Source organism: Monomorium pharaonis, chromosome 4, assembly GCF_013373865.1.
Source record: "Monomorium pharaonis isolate MP-MQ-018 chromosome 4, ASM1337386v2, whole genome shotgun sequence".
In the NCBI taxonomy this organism is placed as follows: domain Eukaryota; kingdom Metazoa; phylum Arthropoda; class Insecta; order Hymenoptera; family Formicidae; genus Monomorium; species Monomorium pharaonis.
The window spans coordinates 8237718-8257048 of NC_050470.1; the positions used below are offsets into that span (position 1 = coordinate 8237718).

At 31.6% G+C, this 19331-nt stretch overlaps 3 protein-coding genes across 5 annotated transcripts; 1 reads left to right on the forward strand and 2 right to left on the reverse strand.

Moving 5' to 3' along the window:
• Window positions 1-1057: 1057 nt before the first annotated feature.
• On the reverse strand, window positions 1058-12173 carry LOC105837633 (bestrophin-4). 3 transcript variants are annotated; one of them, XM_036285858.1, is made up of 12 exons: window positions 11795-12173; window positions 11291-11712; window positions 10676-10775; window positions 5581-5859; window positions 5047-5181; window positions 4674-4840; window positions 4449-4606; window positions 3227-3538; window positions 2994-3145; window positions 2637-2768; window positions 2375-2402; window positions 1058-2278 (listed from the first exon to the last, which is right to left on the reverse strand). In XM_036285858.1, exons 4-12 carry the CDS (start codon window positions 5757-5759, stop codon window positions 1415-1417), a joined length of 2127 nt encoding a protein of 708 aa, XP_036141751.1. In that variant the 5' UTR covers window positions 5760-5859; window positions 10676-10775; window positions 11291-11712; window positions 11795-12173; the 3' UTR covers window positions 1058-1414. The 3 variants fall into 3 exon arrangements, with proteins under 3 accessions (XP_036141751.1, XP_012538018.1, XP_012538019.1); XM_012682564.3 differs by having other exon boundaries at window positions 11291-12173; XM_012682565.3 differs by lacking the exon at window positions 2375-2402 and having other exon boundaries at window positions 1058-2282; window positions 11291-12173.
• A 1390-nt stretch (window positions 12174-13563) lies between these two features.
• LOC105837630 (RNA polymerase II-associated protein 3) lies at window positions 13564-16032 on the forward strand. The gene is made up of 8 exons (XM_012682557.3): window positions 13564-13810; window positions 13979-14101; window positions 14183-14427; window positions 14522-14726; window positions 14799-15155; window positions 15244-15513; window positions 15571-15763; window positions 15836-16032. Exons 1-8 carry the CDS (start codon window positions 13667-13669, stop codon window positions 15922-15924), a joined length of 1626 nt encoding a protein of 541 aa, XP_012538011.2. The 5' UTR covers window positions 13564-13666; the 3' UTR covers window positions 15925-16032.
• Window positions 16033-16222: 190 nt separating this feature from the next.
• Window positions 16223-19261, reverse strand: LOC105837626 (TRAF3-interacting protein 1). The gene is made up of 10 exons (XM_012682552.3): window positions 18968-19261; window positions 18704-18821; window positions 18515-18627; window positions 18130-18447; window positions 17531-17898; window positions 17324-17452; window positions 16995-17244; window positions 16767-16892; window positions 16584-16669; window positions 16223-16488 (listed from the first exon to the last, which is right to left on the reverse strand). The coding sequence occupies exons 1-10, from the start codon at window positions 19100-19102 to the stop codon at window positions 16338-16340; spliced, it is 1794 nt and encodes a 597-aa protein (XP_012538006.2). The 5' UTR covers window positions 19103-19261; the 3' UTR covers window positions 16223-16337.
• Between the last annotated feature and the right edge of the window lie 70 nt (window positions 19262-19331).

Genomic DNA, 19331 nt, shown 5'->3' on the forward strand with positions numbered 1-19331 from the left:
ACAAAAAGAATAAAACTGACATTTTGTGGTCTCAGTTGCTAATTTGAAATGATAAATAGAAGTGATAGGTAGAAAAATAGAGCGGGTAAGAGGGAGGGGAAAATTATAAAGTGCACTTTATTTGCACTTAATTGTACATATATGTACAATTGATTAGATAAAATTATAAATATTAATAATTTAGATATAACACACATTATTTATTTATTATCTTTGAGAATAACATAATTTTTATTATGTATAAATATACTTTTTATAAATTTGTAATTTCTTAATATGAGACAATAAATATTAATATAATTTACAATTTCTGTTGCAAATTAAAAATCATCTTTTTATATATCTTGGGTTTTATTATATTTTTAATGTATCGCTAATTATTACTAAAAAAAAGATCAAATCTTAATTTAACTTAATTCTTAAAAAATTAAATTAAATTAAAATTTGATATTTTCTTTAGTAATAATTTATAAAAATATACAGCAATACATTAAAAATAATATAAGCTTATAAGTACATAATTTTAATACATAATTTAATTAAAAATTTAATTACAAAACTTAATTATATATAATTCAAGAATTACAAATATTAAATATAGTTTACATACAAATTTAATTTGTGTAAGTTTGAGATTTAAAATTAAATATTTTAAAGTTTCAAACATTTGTAAAAACACACAAAACATTAAAAATAAAAAATTTAAGATGTAAAATAAAAAATTTACAACTTTATACAAGAAACATTAATACAAAATTTTGTTAAAATACACCTGAATAATTTTCTGTACATAGGTAGTAGAAATTAAATTTATCATACTTAATAACAGTTAAATTTTATACTACTATTTGCTTCTTTCACAATAAATCTAAGAAATTATGAAAAGAAATACATAGATATATCTATTCATATAATATGTCAATACTATAGAAAGGTGTTCTTGAAGTTCTTTAAAACGCCAACTTATATAATTATTAAAAAATTTTTTTTATATTTTGACCATAAATAAATTATTCCAAAAATATATAATTATATAATTATTTTATTTCTATACGGATTTTTATAACGAGATACATTTTATATTCTATAATTTTTTACATTATATATATTATATTTACAATATTTACATATAAATATGATAATACCTGAATGTGTGCTGATACTCCTCAATTATAATTAAATTAAAGTGTTAAACCAATGTAAGCAGAACATTTTATGTCGCTAGTTATCAAATAGTACATTTCTCTTATTATCTAATTATATTATAACTTTTGACAATTTATTGAATAAGTACAATAATCAAAAAGTTCAGCAGAAACATAATTTTTCTATGAAAGACTCTCGTTAGGAATATTTCTTTAAGATTGTCATAAATTCTTTATTTAGACATGGAAACATTACCTGCGAAATATATTTATAACTTAGAATCTTCTTCTTGCTTGCAAGGAAGATTAACTTTAGCACTTTGCGCGGACTTCGCCTGCTCCTCCAACTCCTTCAGATTCGGCGAGCTCCAGGTTTGACTCAGGATCTCGCTCACCGTAGGTATGCTGTCGGTGGTTCTTCTGCGGAATTTCAATGATTTGCCGGATAACTTTGTCTGCCAGTGAATACCCTTCTTCTTCTTGGAATCGCTGGCTGATCGGTGTCTTTTGATCATTAGATACTTCTTCGGAGATCTCTCGTTGCTCGAATGACTTGGCTCACCTCCGATCACAGACATATCAATCGTCTCTGGAGTCGATGATTTACAAGAAACTTGTCTACATTGAGACCAATGTGAAGGGCCAGAGCCATCATCATCTTCTCCCGTGTCATCACAGCCGCAGATATCCGATATATCGTCCATCCTCTCCTTAGTGAACGCCGAGTTCATGACACCTTCCTGGTTTGCCTCACCTTGCGATGAGATGCTAGGTCGTCCCTCGGAATCCTCTAGGGAGGGCCGACGATATAAGCTCCTGAACGAATCCTTCATCCAGACGCCTCCTCCAGTATCGATAAAAGCCGATGTGGGAATCTGAACGGGGTACGAGATACTCGTCGCACTCGGCCAGGGACTCAGCACCGATCTGGATGGTTTTGTTAAAACCGGGTAAAAAGGTTTCCCGGCGCGATTCGCTGAACTCTTCGTTAAAGAAGAGAACTTCCTGACGGCTTCGGCTATTACCCGTCGCTGCTCCGTGGCAGCCGGCGGTTGCGCTTGATCATCCAGATGCACAACCGTTTCGGAACAATTGCGAGCCATCTTCGCAGATGTTGAAGGGGACCCGCTGATCTGGCTGAAACAAACGAGTCTAACTTAATAGAGTTCCTCGAAACTAGTTTGTTTCAAAAGATGAAACCAGAAGGACGAAGAGAAACTTTACCATACCTTGTGTATATTTGCAAGTGCTGGATTCCTTATAGGAAAAAAATGTGTTAAAAGTATGTAATTTATAAAACTATTTTTAATTTATAAAACTTTTTATAATTTTTTAAAAATGTTACTTATAATTTTATAAGAAAATAAAAACATGTCAAAAAAGTGTATCGATAACTTATAAAACATTATTTGTTTTTAAAATAATTATAATTATTTATCTGAATTTTTAACAAAAATTTGGATACATCAATGTGTACCCCTATAATCTTACCGCCTATCGTACACTGGACTTTCGTTCGGATTCGCTAAACTAAGGGTGGAAGTGCGAGGCGTCATAATCGTGGGTTCCTCCTCTTCTTCCAAAATTCCAGGCAAAAACATCATCTGTTTCTCCTCAGGTACCCTGAAAAGATCGAAGAAAAAATCATTAGTGGAATTTGTTTTAGAGGATAGTGTTTACATTTAATCTTATAGACTTTACAAAAACTGTTTTCTTTCGTAAATCTCGTAACTCGTATTAATTCTAAGAACAACTTTGTAATTAAAATCGATTCATATAAATTAAGAGATCTAATATTCTAAAATTTCTCTCAAAATAAATAATACGATGAACGCAGGTGATACTAACGTCATGTTTGCTACGCTACCGCGATAGGTCTTCTTCTTGTACGCCGCGGCAGCTTCTGTATATGGTAGACTCACGTTTTCAGAATCATAGTAGATATCCTTTACAAGTGGCGGACAGCGGTTCATCAGCGTATCCACTCCGAGGTACGATACCTAATATACGGGCACATATAAGTGAACGATAAGTTTTAGTTTCCCAAAATTCATGTAAACCAATGCTGATCGAGTTTCTACCTTGGTGTGACGATCGATCAGCCAGTTTAGCTCGAAATCCTCATCATCGTCGCCGAATGGATTTATCAGCTGTTCGGCTACCTTTAGCAATCCCATGAAGAAGAAAAACTGCAGAATTGTGAAAATTGGCACGTATTTGTCTATCTTCAATTGGAATTGTCTCTCGACACCCTCGATGTATTGTCGGCCGATTATGGCAACCGCGAAGAAACTGTAAGTGGCGAGTGTCACCACTTGAGTGTACACCAAAGGAATTGACACCCAATCGTAGCTCCACAAAAGGCCGCACTTCGTTCGAAATTCATTAAATTCCTACAAATCGAAAATTAATTTTACAGAATATTTTACCGAAAGATTTTGTACCAATTATTTAATTTTATTAAGTTATAGTAAATAAAATCACGTTTCTGGAAGAAATTTAATTAATTAATTAATTACAATATCGAAATAAACAAATATTTAGATATAATAGATTGTAAAAGCAAAGGAAAAAAAACTCCGTATGTTTCTTTTTAAAAATTAACGCATAATTGCTCGCTGTTTAATTCATGCGCTTTTTATTACATATTAAGATTGACCTCTTGCTTATTTCTTTTATTTTTTGACGCGAGTGGAGAAAAGAAATATTATCTCCGGCAATCTTTGATTAAGGTATTCGCGCGAGCGTATAATGCGTTTGAGACACGCGTGACTAATCGCAGAAAATAAAAGTGTAGGTGATAGACTGCTACACGGTTTACGATGTATTTCAAATCGACCGACTCACCGTCACGGTAGCTACCTATAAAATCGTTTCTCAAACCGAACAATTGATTTTCTGGTTATCAGTATACAATCGTATTGTATCATCTACTATTCTACTCTACGCTTCGAAATGATGTGATAAAAACGAGCAAAAAAATCTGCAATCATGCTTTAAATTAGCGATTATATCTTCAAAGAATACGACAACGTAAATAATTATTTAATATTTAATAATATTATAATTTTAGAAAAAATTAAAAATAAAGCAAGCAATTACTGGTGTTTTTAATTTTCGTTTGTTTTAGCAGTTGGTTTTAGTAACTGGTTTTAACAGAGCATTTTATTTTTATTGATGTGTTTATAAAATAATGTCCACATTTAAAGAAAAAACTTCTTTGTTTCGTAATTTAAAAAAAACTCAAATTTTAAACAAAGAGCGAGAAGATCAAAGGAAGAAACACGTGGAGTTCATTCGCACCTCCATTATCAGCTTTAAACCTTGCGCATCGGATATCCGGCGATTCTTGCGTGCCTCCTTGAGAAGATTAATGAACCATGTACACGGTATCCAATAGGTATTAAACTCGACACTCGGCACCGATTGGTACAATTGGAGCTCCAGCGCGGTCATGAAGCCTGCAACAAGCTCATTAATTTTTAATTGCCACCAGCGGACGATAGCGGTCCCGGTATTGCGATTTACCGGAATCAACGACGTGATCGAGAGTAGGAAATCGTCTCTTCACCGCCGAGCTTATGGAACGTAAAACGAGTATCAACGAGAGATTCAGATAACGCATCAGAGCTCTGCGCAACATTCGACTGTAATCGTCGTTTCCGGTGATGTAGAGCGCCACGAGATGCATCACTCTGCGGAAAAAAAAGAAATAAAAAATTTGCGAAAAGGCTTATATAATGAGGGGACTTGCACTTTTTATTTTTGACAATTAGCTCCTAATGTTAACTTCGCAGTTTTATTTACAAAAAAGTTTTATGTACTTTTTTGTTAGGAATCTAATGACAGATTTAAAGACTAAATTAAGCATTGCTGGACATATAATTGCATCTAAACGCACTTGTCGGGCCACGGTATCGCTGTGTATTGCTTCCACCATCTCTGCGCCACGTAGGAAACATAAAATCCAAGCACGAAACTCAGTGGGATTAGTTTGATCAAGCTATCGCAGTAGATGACAACTTGCTCGAATTCCCTATAACACGTTATATATCACAAACAAACCTCGACGACTAACGAAAAACTATATTTATCAAATCGAAGCGTTTTAAAAGAGAACAAATAACAGACGAACATATGTAAATTTACTAATATTAGAAACAAAATTTATACATTTATATATTTTTTATCTAATACTTTTTTTGATGAAATTAATAAATATCAGAATAATTTATTTTTATAATACTTGTATTCAGAACGCTCTTATAAAGATGTTAGTGCTTTTTAGACTTCATTGTCATTTTATCTTTTTACATCCAATTAATGTCAAAGTTGAAATGAAAAATAGCGCTAACATTTTTATAAATGGATTGTAGACCTAAATTTTAATGTGTGTGTATGTGTATATTTCAAACTTTAAAGGATCAATGTCCACCTTTTTTGCGCGGCAGTGAAGACGTGGCGATAGAGCGCAGACAAGATGCCGAAAAGTAGCAGAAAGAGCAGCAGTTCCCTGTAGATGAGCTTGTAGAGGGAACCGCGCCACATAAACAGGAGCCTGGTGAATCCACCGCTGGTGGAACTGGCGACCTCGTACTGATAAGAGACCGTCATCTTTTATCCATTCAGGAGCACCGTGCCAAATTCTTCTCGAGAACGACGCGCTGGCGAGCACGTTGTTACTCATACTTCCAGAAGTTTTTGTCCGTCGAACCTGAGAGAAAAATTGTACTGCAATTGCAAATCGTGACATGTGTTCAAAGCTGTGAAAATTTTTCTCAGAATATCCAAAAATCTATTTCTTTTAATAATATTAATAAATTAACGCTTTTACGCAATAATAACTAGCTGTATAGATTAATATACTTATATAGAGCGAAATAATAGACAATGGGAAAGGTAAGATAAATCTCATTTCAATACATTTGAAAATTTTATTTTGCGTATTTCCTCTATGCAATCTCTATTTTAAGGTAGACTATTGCATCGAAATGGGCTCGCATTCTGGTGTAAAATATAGACAAAGTTTATTTCAAGCTGTCGCTAAATAACTGTCACAAGAAAATTGATTTTTCTGTTGGCTATTTACATAGATAGCGCATTTCTAGCGCACAATTTTCTGTTCTCCATATATAATTCTGCATTTTCTAATTTTATTATTACGTACTAAGCAAAAGCTAGACCAATTTTCAAGCAACGTTAAAATCCAATAGCTAAAAAAAAATCCTATAAATCAATAAGTATAATTATTCTAAAGACTTGGATTATATTGTATTATAGTGTAGCATATTATTATGCAAAATTGTTATCTACACGAGACGTTTATACAAACATCAAATTTTGCCAATGGCTAAACTACTTCAGCGCTTTCATATATCCTGTGCGGGGAGATGTATTTTGTCATCGCCAGGAAACAATTAACTTACTGTAAAACGCACAATTCCGCAACTTTCCACGAATACGTTGCACGGCTTTACTCGTCGCTTTTAATCTCGTCTACAATATACAAGTCGGTTTACGATCGTTCGCGACGCCAAATTTTCCGAACAAAGAGATCCGATCAAGACAGATCCACTCAACAGGCATCTGCCTGCGAAGATATAGTCTTCCGATGCAAAATCGTCGCGATGACACGCAGCACGCGCAATCGCATCATTCGCCAGAAATATACCGCGGAACGCGAAACGCTGACTAAAAACGGAATGATCTAGGCCTAGATTCGTCCGTCTATATTCCTGTGCTGTGCAAATAATCAGGATCCATAATGCGAAAGTTTGCCAAAACTAGACGATCAGTGAAATCAATGAAATCATCTTTCATAAGATTTCTGCGATTTAGTAAATATTTAAGTAAATCAGAAAATATAGAAAGTATATAAATATAACAAATAATTTCACAAACTTAAAAAAGATACGTAATTTATATCTTGTGTTTATTTAATTCCATTCAAGAGTCTATCCTTTTTTTTCATTTTTTAATTTCCACTTTAATTTTCTAAGCTCTATTTTGTTACAACTGCGGGCTTGGAAATCCGTATCATTCCTGGCGCTTCGTGTGTATATTTCGTCATGGTTATGAGCAGTACAAAGTTTCGGATGACATCGAAGTGACACTAAAAACGGTTGCATGCGTCACAAGAGAGACGTCATTGCCAAATGGCGAAACCGAGAATATCGGCGTGGCTCTCCGCATCCTTTTTTTTTTCTCACGGAAACTCATCGTAAATAATGTCTAGTTGTAATGTCTCTCGGGAATCACGCCAGTAATGCGGTGGTAAATATAACTTTGGACGTCGAAGTAACCACGAAGTGTCTGGGTAAACACACTATTTGCACGAGATTTCCGGGCGCGCGACCTTTGCGGCCTTACTTTAGTATGCACTTTGTCGATCGACACCTCGAAGATGCATCTCGAAGTACCGCCAGAAGTGCTTGGCACTTTACTTGTTATTATTTGACTTCAGTATATAAGAGACAATCCGCCTATTATTCATGTAATTATCATTATTTGTTTCTTTCTTTAAAAAAAAAAAATACTTTAACCCTTATAAAAATGTAATACTGGGCAGTATTAAATTGGCAGTATTAAATTAATACTTATTTTTAGTATTAAAAGTACTGCTGTTAATACTTTTAATACTCAAAATAAGTAATAATTACTGGCCAATTTAATACTGCCTAGTATTATTTTTTATAAGAGAAGTATGTGAAAAAATTAAAACAATAAAAGGTTATAAGCCAAGTTAGATTTTAGTGCTTATATTAGTAATAAATATTGTTACATAAAAATGATTTGAATTATGACATATGTTTTAATTCTAATTAGATCATTTTTAAAGTCTAATATATATATAAAATTTATCTATTATAATTATACGCTAGCAAATTGTTGTTTGCAAATATTCATAAAAATAATTTAATGATTGTCGTTTAAATTATAAGGGTAACGATACAAAAGATTCTAGAAATTAAAAAAAAATTCTTTAGCAACTGCACAATTAAAAAAATTATTTATAATTATATTTATTTAGCCGAAACAAATTTATATGTATTATAGAAAAAATTATAAATTTTTGATAAATTAATAATAAAAACTTGATAATATAAGATAACTAACGCTTTCTTTACAAGTCTGCTGTTGAAAATGTAGATCTACAGGGAATAAGAAAATACCTTCAAGTATCTCCCTTTGAAAGATTTAAGTTTTAGATATGTTAAAATATTTTACCATAAGTACATATTTTATTATAAGTTTGTTCTCTCCCATTAAAAAAATAAAACTTTGAAAAAAATTCTTTTCTTTTAAAGTATAAAAATTTTAATAAAAATGTTCTTTTGTAATAAAAGTTTTAAAAAATTTATCATCTTTAATTATAAAATACTCTTAAAATCATGTCAACTTTTATTAAAGTTTTTTTACTATTCTTCATAGTTTTCACAATATTCGTTTCGGTAATAACCGATCCTTAAAAAAATGTGTCTCTTTTATTTCTATTCAAACATATAAAAAAGCTCATAAAATCGAAGAAGAATACTTGGCTGTGTTCTCTTGTAAGAACACTTTGCACAATAGCTTAACATTTCACTGCAGACAATTTTGGATACAGAGAAGTATTGCATTATTCTCTTTCCACCTCTTTTATTTGAAATCGCCGTTTCTATTGACACATGTGGCATCTCTCGATCGGCGAGCTATTGCATAAAGTACGCGAGACAATTCCGCTTCGCTTGCATTCAGCACTGTGTCTGAAATGAACAACATCCCGGTGTAGTAGCTTCATCTTCAGTTACATCACTCGTGCTGCAACTGTTGCGAGCACGATGACGCCGTTAATAATACGTGTGTACAACAACGTCGTCGCCGTGTCTGACGGATCGTCTGACCGTCGCACTATATTTCCACGCGACCTTACCGAAAATACTTACGATAGAAAGCGCAGCCTTTGACAAAACGCGGAATTTAGTACGTTTTATAGAAGATGCGTCTTATAGATCTTTCCCACCAACAATTCAGTGTCCCAATAAGGTTTATACAAATAATTCTACAAATTATAAAATAATTTTGCAAATAATTTCAACTTGCTGCGTTTAGAATTATCTTTAGAGAGAAGAACCTAGTAGGCAAAAAATATTAAAGCAATATTTTAAAATAATTTTTTAAACATTTAAAATAATACTTTTAAAATATTTTTAAAAGCTTAATTAACACATGATGTTTTTGAAACGTTAAAATGTTTTAAAAATATTGTCCTCAAGTCAAAGTTTGTTTTTATTGATGTTGTATATAACGTTAAATATATATTTGAAAACGTTACATGCTATTGCATATAATATCGTTATAATAATTTGGTAATGCTTTTATGTTTACTGAAAAACATTTATTTTAAAAAAGTATCTTTATTATTGCAAATATTATGTCTTTAATGCAAGAAAAGTTTATAAAATAAGAAATATGCGCATACAAATATTACGTTGTGTGTATGTACAATGTATATTATTATGTAATAAAAACGAGAAATGTATTAAATTATTCTTTTCAATCACGTCAAAGCAAAAATATGTTCTGTTTACAGTTGGATTTTTATAAGAAAGTCGATAGCCATGTTTTCTATTATACAATGTTATAGATAATAAAATTATAAAATAAAGAGAAATTATAGAATATTATAAAAAAATTAGTATTTCTTTAAATTTAAAATGTCAATGGCAATTTGAAATTGTAGAATTAACATATATTATTAATATCTTGTTACAATTTAAATACTGAATTAAATAGTACATCAATATTCTCACTAAAATTATGTTTTTTCATATCAAGATTTTGCAAAGCTAAATATATATAAAATTAAATAAATAATTTAATTAAAATTAATTCAATTAAGAAATACCTTATTTAATCTTAGCTGCTAGGTAAAACAGAATTTTGAATATTGGCCAAGGTCGTGTCTAGTTTCGCTTTAATGAACACATGAATATATATTATCAGTTATAAATTTGCGTATGTTATTATATAAAATTACTTAAAAATTTTGTTCAGTCAAAATTTTATTGTCATTAATATTATTAAACAACAAATAATATTAAACAACAGCTAATAATAAAATGTTTTTAGTAATATAAAACAAAATATTTTTAAACTTACTTTTTTTAAACTTTACTTTTTTTAAATACAATTATTTTTAATAATGTTTCGTAAAAATATTAATTAGTGAGTTATTTGCACACAGCTTGTGTTTATAAAATCAGACATCAAGTGTCAAGCTTGACGGATAATAAATGGACGCAAGAAAACTTCCTCGTAAATATTTATAGCTTCGCGGAAGCGGTACATAAATTATCAATAAACCAATTGCCGTTCTGTCTAATGTCTCCTTTGTAAACCCATATTCAATCCGCTTTTATTCATTTCATTCAAAATTTGTGCAATTTATGTGCGCAATTTATGCGGGCCTCTATATTTTTGCGATTTCTTTCTTAATGGTATGCAAAATGTATTGAACAAAAATTTATGAGAAAACAAGTTTGACTCACCGTATAACATATTCTGTCAATCATAACTAGAGCACTTGTTTATCTTCTTTCTCCTCGCGCAAAATCATTTTTCACTTGTGCACACGTCGATGAATATATACTGAGAAAAAAGGGTTTAATATTTATATATGATTGATAATGATATACCATAATTGCATGGTAAAATAATTATGGTTATCCATTCTATTTTTATAATTATTACTGCTATAATTTTAGTAATAATTTTATGTATTTAAAGTTTGTCTATTAATTACAAAAAATTTTACTATAAAAAATTTTGATAATTTTTAATATTAATATAGTAAAATATCAAAATGTAAATAAAATAAATATGTTTATATATATATATTTATATAATATAATAAATACAATTATAAAGCAAATAAGCAAATACAATTATAATGATTATAACTATTTTTTAAATTTGTGTTTGTTGTTTACATAAAAATAATAAATAATTATAACTTGCAAGATTAAAACAACTATAAATAAATAACACCAAAAATGACTATATAAATTAAAACAACTATAAATAAATAGCATCAAAAATGGCTATATGAATTATAGTTAATGATAATTACAATTATTATTTTTTTTATTAGTTCAAACGCTCACCGTTTCCGCGCCGTCGTATTAGATCAGAGAATTTGATCGATGTCCCTTCCTAAGTTTATGAAATGAACTGGCTGGAATATCACGTTGATTTGAAGAATTAATCTGCGATCTTAGCGATCGTGATAAATATCGATATCACTCATTGTAACAACTTCTTAATTCAGCTTTCTATACAAACACTTTGGAGCAAAATTAAATATTTATTATCACTCATCCAGATTAAATTAATAATGAGGATTATCAGCTTCACCAGATTAACCACCCTTAGATTTTCTGTTTTGCAACGATTTTAACATAACTCCGGAAATTTATATTAAACTATTGTTACAGGTATGCTACGTTGCTTTCAAATTCACTAAAAACTTTTCTTTTTAATTCTTTATGAGTCTGTGACGGATATCAAAATCACAGATGTATGCAACCTTAAATCAATTGTAACGAGAAATTAATAATTAATATTTCTTCTAAATAATATTTCTTCTGATATTATTTGTAATTATTAACATTTTAAATTCACATAAATTCTGCAGCTTGTATTTGTAATTTGAAAATTTTCTTTAGGGCCTGTAGATTCAGAGTTCTTCAAAAAATTCCCAAAGTCTCCCTGAAATTTGCCCGATGTTTTAAGAACGTTACGGAATCGAGACGGTCGCATCGGAGTGAATTTTCGCCTGACGGGAAATTGCTTGCGAGGATCGCAAGGATCACGGTCTTGAGGATCGCGAGGAAACGGACGGAGTACGCGACCCGTGACGAGGGACCGAGAGTCGTGGCATCACGCGGTCGCGGGTGCGCACTTGGCTCTCGTCGGTGGCGAACTGATCGGCCGCGAGTGAATCGAGAGCTAAGTCGCGGCTAAGTCGCACGGAATATTAAACATTCGCGGAGCTAGGAGCGATCGTCCGATCCGATGGCAGTTACCCAAGATCTAAAAAGGGCCCGAATGTCAAGCTCAGCACGAGCGGATCGCGCGTGCCACCACGCCCGGTCACGCGCCCGCGAAAGTGCGAAGCCAGGAGGGATGCTGAGGGCACGTCCCAGCGAGAAATGATGATCAAATTTATATTGGCCTGATAATTTCAATTCGATGGGTTTATTTCTCGCCCGAGTCGTCCTTCTGTCTCTTTTCGGAGATGAATGAAAAAAAAGGTATTTCTTATTTGTCAGAAGGGGAAAAAATTGTCACATCAAGGATCAAATTAAAAATCAAATTATATTAGAGCAGATCTAATTTTATCAATCGCTTTGTAAAATTAGATCTGCTGTGATATAATTTGATATAATATAATTTAATTTGATACTTCTGATATAATTTACTAAATAATATCTATTTTGAAATAAAGATTTTTTCCTGGATAATTAAAACATTAAAATATTAAAAATTACATAATAAAGTTTAAAAGTTAATCATTTTTTAATTAATTTAGCTAATTTTAAATAATTTTATTTTTAACTTTAACTAATGTTATTTTTAAAACATGTAAACATTAATTTATTAACTTTTATTTTCTGTCTAATTTAGTTAAAAATATATATATGTAAAGAAAAAAATTATAAAGAAAAATACATTCTCATATTATTTCTTTGTTATTTTATATGTAAAAGCTTCTACAGAAACTTATTTATTTGTAGCAGAGAGGAACCTAAGAGCGATCATCGCGTCGTTTTAGATGTTTTCCATCAGTGCCTCTATGTGCACAAAATGTGCACATTGAACTATGTAGTCAAATATCTATGAATCCCGTCTCATTGTAAATTTTACGGGTATAACATGAAACAGAACCAAATAAACGTGGACATAGCATAGAAGAGACCCAAAAAGTCATGCACATTACCTACGGGATTCATAGATATTTGACTACATAGTTCAATGTGCACATTTTGTGCACATAGAGGCGCTGATGGATGAAAACACCTAAAACGACGCGATGACCGCTCTCAGGTTCCTCTCTGTTTGTAGATAAAATATTAAATTTATTTATGCCCGATTTCTTCATGTCCAGTTATCTTGCGGTTAAAATTATCCAGGAGATAAACTACCAGATCCATGTACGTGATTGGTTAAACTTGAGATTTATCCTTCGGATAACTTTATCGGAAAGTGAAGAAATCGGGCATAAGAGTGCAACAATTCTCACAATGCTGCAGTAGTGTCACAGAAAAATTGTTGTAACGCCATCTCACAACTAAATTCATAATTAAAGATATTGATAATGAAGATAGTGATTATATCTTTTGTGGATAACGTGAAATACTTGCACGCAGCGCAATTGCGAAGAATGAGATAACCTAACCTAACCACATTTTTTGTTGTCAGCATTGGCGAGCGAAACGTGATATCAAATATTATTACTATTTTGCGAATTTCTGTTTATCATGGAACTTGATAATTCTATATTAATGCAAAAGCAGGTGCGGGATAATTCGGAGGATTTGCAGAGAGAATTTCTGGACTTGACGAATTGGGAGGAACAAATGAAACGGAAGGAGCAAGAGATACTAAGTGAACTTAATGGACAGGTATGATAAATAATATTGAAAAGTAAATAATAACATCACGAGTTTATTGATTCAAGATTTTGAAAGATTGTCAAATATTGATTTTGTACTTTACCAGATAAAATGTACATAATGTATATTTATTTGCAATCTAACTTGTAAAATAATAAGATATATTATACATTCCAGGAAATTATTCCACCTGTCCGAAGTAAGAATAAGAAAAAATGTGTAGTAAAAGAAAATAAAACGTCTAAAAGTTCTAAACGAATAAAATCGTATGACTACACATCATGGGATAAATTTGACGTTGTAAGTATTATTTATGTTATATTATGCAGGTTCTCATTTCAAGATTGGAAATATATTTCTAACAAATTGCTTTTTGCGCAGGAGAAAGCCTGCAAGGTATTAGACAATGAAGAAGAGTCCGATGAGTCTGCAGAAGAATCCTTGTCCAAGGAAGAATTAGAGAAGAATCATAACAAAGCGATAGAGTACAAGCAGCAAGGCAATGATTTCGTGAAGCAAAAAAAATGGGACAAAGCAATTGCTTCGTACAGCGAGGCAATAAAAATTTTTCCTTATGACCCTATATTTTATGCTAATCGTGCGCTTTGTTATTTAAAGCAAGACAAGTAAATTTTGTTTTTTTTATCTTGAGAGCATGATGAATGCATCATGTTAATTTCTCTTATTTGCATGTAACAACTAAATATCATTACATTGCAGCTTATATTCAGCAGAAGCAGACTGCTCATCTGCAATACAATTGGATGAAACTTATGTAAAGGCTTATCACAGACGAGTGACAGCTAGACTAGGATTAAAGCAGTACAAAGAGGCAATGGAAGATGTAAAGAAAATTGCAGATTTGGAACCATGCACGAAAGAAACCGAAATTTTGCTTAATCAAGTTAAAAAGCAGTTTGGAAATGTATGTATCCTGTGGTATTGTTTAATTAAATTGAGAATTTATTATACATTCTATATTTATCTTTTTTTTTAGTCATTTATGTCTGAAAAAGACATATGTACAACTGTATCTGATAGTGAAAAAATGAATCAAAATATAATTGACAAAGAGGATAAAAATAATAAAGATAAAAAAGAAGATAATAAAGAGCATGAAAATGATAAGGATAAAAATAATAAAAAGAAAGATAAAGATAATAAAGAGGATAAAGATAAAAAGCAGGAGAAAAATAATGAAAACTCAACTCTTTATAACGATAATCTTGTAGAACCAATAGCCACAAGTGTAATAGAATCAAAAAAGGATCAATGCATTCCAGATTGGCTACCAGAAAAAGATAATGTTGAAATTGTACAACCTATTGACAAACCTCCCCACCTGCGTTCAAAGGTAAATTTGTGCGCTAATATGTTTTATGGTATATGTATATATACACACACGTGCGCACAATATTTGTTAATTTTTTATTTATTATTAGGAACCATTAAAGAGGATACCTGTACAACAGGCAGATTTAACTAAACCTCTTAAAAAGGAGATGATAGCAACATCTAGTAAACTTCAACAGGTAGAATTATCAGATATACATTCAGATAATCTTACCAAAAAAGAGGGAAACACTGCAATATGTAAATTGGAAGAAAACTTCAGTTGCATAGAAATACCTTGTGTCCCGACAAATGCAGTGCAGTTTCTAGTAAATTGGAAGAAATATCCTTCGTTTGATTTTCGATACAGATATTTAAAAGTAAGTAATAAATTCTTTTACACGTGACAAGTATGAGCTATATATTTTTTCTTTCAGCAAATACCATCAAGTAGCCTGCCAAAAATATTTCAAGATTCAATGGAAAGTAATATTTTTAGTGAGATCTTAACAACACTGAAGACAGAATTTATGAGACGGAATGAACCTATATTTTCCTATTTAAAAGATCTTAGGAATGTTAAGAGGTTTAGAGCATTTATTATGTTCATCAATAACTCAGAAAAGGAAGGTATGTATATAATAGTGTACATTTTCTTTTCTATGATTGATTTAAAAATAATATGACTTAAAATATTTTTAGATCTGAAGCTTATGTTCTCATATTGTAATAAATTTGAAAAGATATCTGAGAAAGAAATTGTAAATTTACAGAATGCATATGAAATTTAACAAGTAAAATTTTTATAAGAAAACATTACTTAATGTAAGGTAAGCTTAAATATTATAACAAACAAAAATAATTTTTGTCAAGTAAATAAAATCTTTTTTTTTGTTTAATTGTGTCATTTACTTTCTCTATTTTATTGTTTTATAATTAGAGTTGAGAAAAAAGCAATTATATAATACACGATTTCTAAAAGTTTTCTCTATATTTTTACATATAAATAATATTTACAAGAGATGTCGTACATATACATACATTCAAATATTATAACTGATAAATAAAGAAATACACATAAATAAAGTTCTGATTATACAGAGAATTTTCTTCTAAGGTAAATAATTTATGGTGAGACAATTCATTATGTATTTCGATGACTTATAAAAATATTTACAATTCAATATATAGCGATATAATTATGTTATAAATTACCATTAAGTAATCGTCGTATTTTTTGATCATTTTTCATGATTTGCGCCTTTACTTGACATATCTTATCTAACTGAATCTTCATGTTACTATCAATTTCTTTCAATGTCTCCTTCATGGGTTCTATCATTTCTTGCGTTTCTCTAAAGAAAATATTTTGTATTAGTATATTCGGAGTAAAGAATTATTAAAATTATTCATTGTTAATTTTATGTACGTATTATACATTTGTACGTACTTTTGTTCTCTTTCCAATTGTTCGCTCAATTGGCGATACTGACTTCTCCAGTCTAGTAGTTCTTTTTGCATTATTTCTACATCTTCCTGAAATTGAATTTTATAAAGAGATGTCGCAATTAAGACGTAAGAATATGTGTGAAAATATATGTATGTGTGTATATAATATACGAAAATATATTACTTGTACATAATCCAACAGTTTCCCCAGAGGATTTGTCGTGCGCGTTAACGTCTGTATAGTTCCTCGTAATTTATCGATTTCCTTAGTTGCTATTTCCCGATCGCGTTTCGAGCCTGGTTCCCATGCCTATACCCAAATGCATTTATTTAATTATAGTTTACTGAACGTTTTGCGTTATAGCGATAATTAGGCAAAGCAGAAACAACAGCAACATATTTTAATTCTTACAATGTCGACTTTCTTTGGCAATACATCGACATTGTCCGTGTTGACCAACTCTCGCTGTGTTTCTAAGATTTGTGCCACGAGATGCCCATGTTCCTGCATCAATTGATTGTCTATCTTATAATCTCCGTTCTCTAAAAGATCACCGCCACTTCCCTTCGCTTCCATCACCACCATATCTTCCGCATCGTCATCGTCGTCATTTTTTAAGTCGGAATTTTCTACAATAACGTTGATGTTTCCCAGTGGCGTTCTGCAATCAAATTTTAAAATAATTTGTAATAATTTTTTCATGCATTATATCTATAATATAAATTAAACCACTATCTTACTTTATCTCCTCGTTGACTATCATCTCTGTCTTTGCTCTCATTCTGGGAGCAGCAGGTCTGGCACTGATGGGTCTAGCACTAGGTGGTCTCAGGGATGTTTTGGGTCTCGCGTTCGATTGTTGAAGAATACTACAACAAACGTTGAATTTTAATATAATATCTTGATTATTTCGTTATCAACAATGAACTTATAAAATCAATTATTACGTCATTTCAGTAGCTTCGACTTGAGATCCTGCAAATTCTGACACTGATTGATCGCTTCGTTCAGCGATTTGTTGCTGCGCTTTGTCCTCCTCCATTCTATTCTCCTTTATTTCTTTAGTATAATTGCTTGTTAGTGGTCTACTTGACTCCTCGTCATTGGATGTCTGTAAAGGCATAGTTCCTATTTTCTCCTGTGATCCATTCACGTGTGCCGAACGTCGTGCTCTAATAGAGGCACTTCTGTGTTGCACCTGTTCTTCCTTCGTCAGATCATTCGGATCTGTTGAAATCGTAGCATCCTCCTTCACTTTGGTGGATGAGGAAGGCCTCCTTCTTTGTGCCGAAGTAGGAACTTTATTCTGAACTGGCTGAATACAATAAAAGTAAAATACCTTTTAAATGTAACTACATATTAATTAATTAATTAATTAAAACGTTTCAAAAACAAATGGAAAAATTTATTTTAATTATAGAAACAAGCAAGTAGTCTGTTTTAAATTTCAAACAAAGAGAAATAGAGCCTTAATTCTCTTTAATAAATATTTGCTTCGAAAGCTCCATTATTATCTTAACTATAACATTTTTCTTTGAATTTTTACCTCAGCCGGCGGAATATTTATGGGCTCAATATTTTTCACGTTTTCCTCCTTATTTTTTTTTCTTGTTTTGCTCTCTTCGATTCTGTTACCCTTTTCGCGCTTTGTTTCGCTCGACGCTGTTTTTTCCGTGCTAGACGACCTTTTCTTTCGCTCCCCACCCGAGATCTTATCTTTTTCCGATGATTTTCTCGTCTGCGATGTCTGTCTTGATGTAGGCTTCTTTGAAGTTTCATCTTTAGTGGATCTCGATTTTGATCCAGTTTTTGTTTTCTTTTCTAAACTCTTTTTGTAGTGTTCAATCGCCTCCCTACTGCTGACCTGACATAGACATACTGTTAATTTACTTTAAAAGTTGTTTTTAAGTCTAAACAGCAAAATTTATTACTTTCTTGTCAAGGGCTTTTCCAATGGCCTGCAGTAGTTCATTTGTCTTCGTTGGCTCTTGACCAGAAACGATCTTACTTGCCCTAACCATTAAATTAGCACCCGAGATTAATTCTAAAACACATGATATTTGCATAATGTATTTAGACATTATAGTGATGTAACATGTTCAATAAAATTAAATACCCACTGATGACATCGATGAGTTTTGTCAAAAAAGAGAGCTTTGCTTCCTTGTCTTTTATATTATCAGAATTTAGTTCCTCCTCACTGAATAATCCTTCTAGGAAGCCGGTCTCTTTAATGATCTGAAATCAATTTTTATTCATATGCATATGGTGAATTGAACACAAGCAGAATCTATATGCTTCGTATAAATTTAAGATGAAACAAATTCAAAAGAGAAAGAGTTTTAGATGCTAAAATATATTGAGTGCACAAGTGATTAAATTACAGCTGTTATAATATCGTGGAGAAAGCGAAACGGCGGTTTGCGGAGTAGTTTCTCGGTCAATGGCGGCTTCTTGAAATATTTTCCGAGTAAATCCTGCGTCTTTTTTATCACCTCGAGTCGCACATCGTCCGTCATCGTGACAACTGTTCTTAATTGTTCTCTCCCGTGTCTAAGTCATGCCTAGCTCGTTGCAACACGCATGCATGACATTTGCAGTTGCAGTAATCCGCGTCCAATGTAATGTCAAACGGTTGCCAGGCAACGCATGACACGTGACGCTGCACGTGATACGCCGTATCACGTGATCATGTATTAATCACAGCAAACGTGCGTGTGATTGGACAGTTCTATTTTTAGAACTTTT

Excerpts from the sequence above, each read along its gene's own strand:
- LOC105837633 (XM_036285858.1), bottom strand. The coding sequence starts at position 5,759 with ATGACGGTCTCTTATCAGTACGAGGTCGCCAGTTCCACCAGCGGTGGA. Across the intron at positions 4,607-4,673 it reads CGATCACGTCGTTGATTCCG|GCTTCATGACCGCGCTGGAG; the intron begins GTAAATCGCAAT and ends AGCTTGTTGCAG. Across the intron at positions 2,279-2,374 it reads CACTTGCAAATATACACAAG|ATCAGCGGGTCCCCTTCAAC; the intron begins GTATGGTAAAGT and ends TGTTTCAGCCAG.
- LOC105837630 (XM_012682557.3), top strand. The coding sequence starts at position 13,667 with ATGGAACTTGATAATTCTATATTAATGCAAAAGCAGGTGCGGGATAAT. Across the intron at positions 13,811-13,978 it reads TAAGTGAACTTAATGGACAG|GAAATTATTCCACCTGTCCG; the intron begins GTATGATAAATA and ends TATACATTCCAG. Across the intron at positions 14,102-14,182 it reads CATGGGATAAATTTGACGTT|GAGAAAGCCTGCAAGGTATT; the intron begins GTAAGTATTATT and ends CTTTTTGCGCAG.
- LOC105837626 (XM_012682552.3), bottom strand. The coding sequence starts at position 19,102 with ATGACGGACGATGTGCGACTCGAGGTGATAAAAAAGACGCAGGATTTA. Across the intron at positions 16,893-16,994 it reads TGCCAAAGAAAGTCGACATT|GCATGGGAACCAGGCTCGAA; the intron begins GTAAGAATTAAA and ends ATTTGGGTATAG. Across the intron at positions 16,489-16,583 it reads CAATTGGAAAGAGAACAAAA|AGAAACGCAAGAAATGATAG; the intron begins GTACGTACAAAT and ends TATTTTCTTTAG.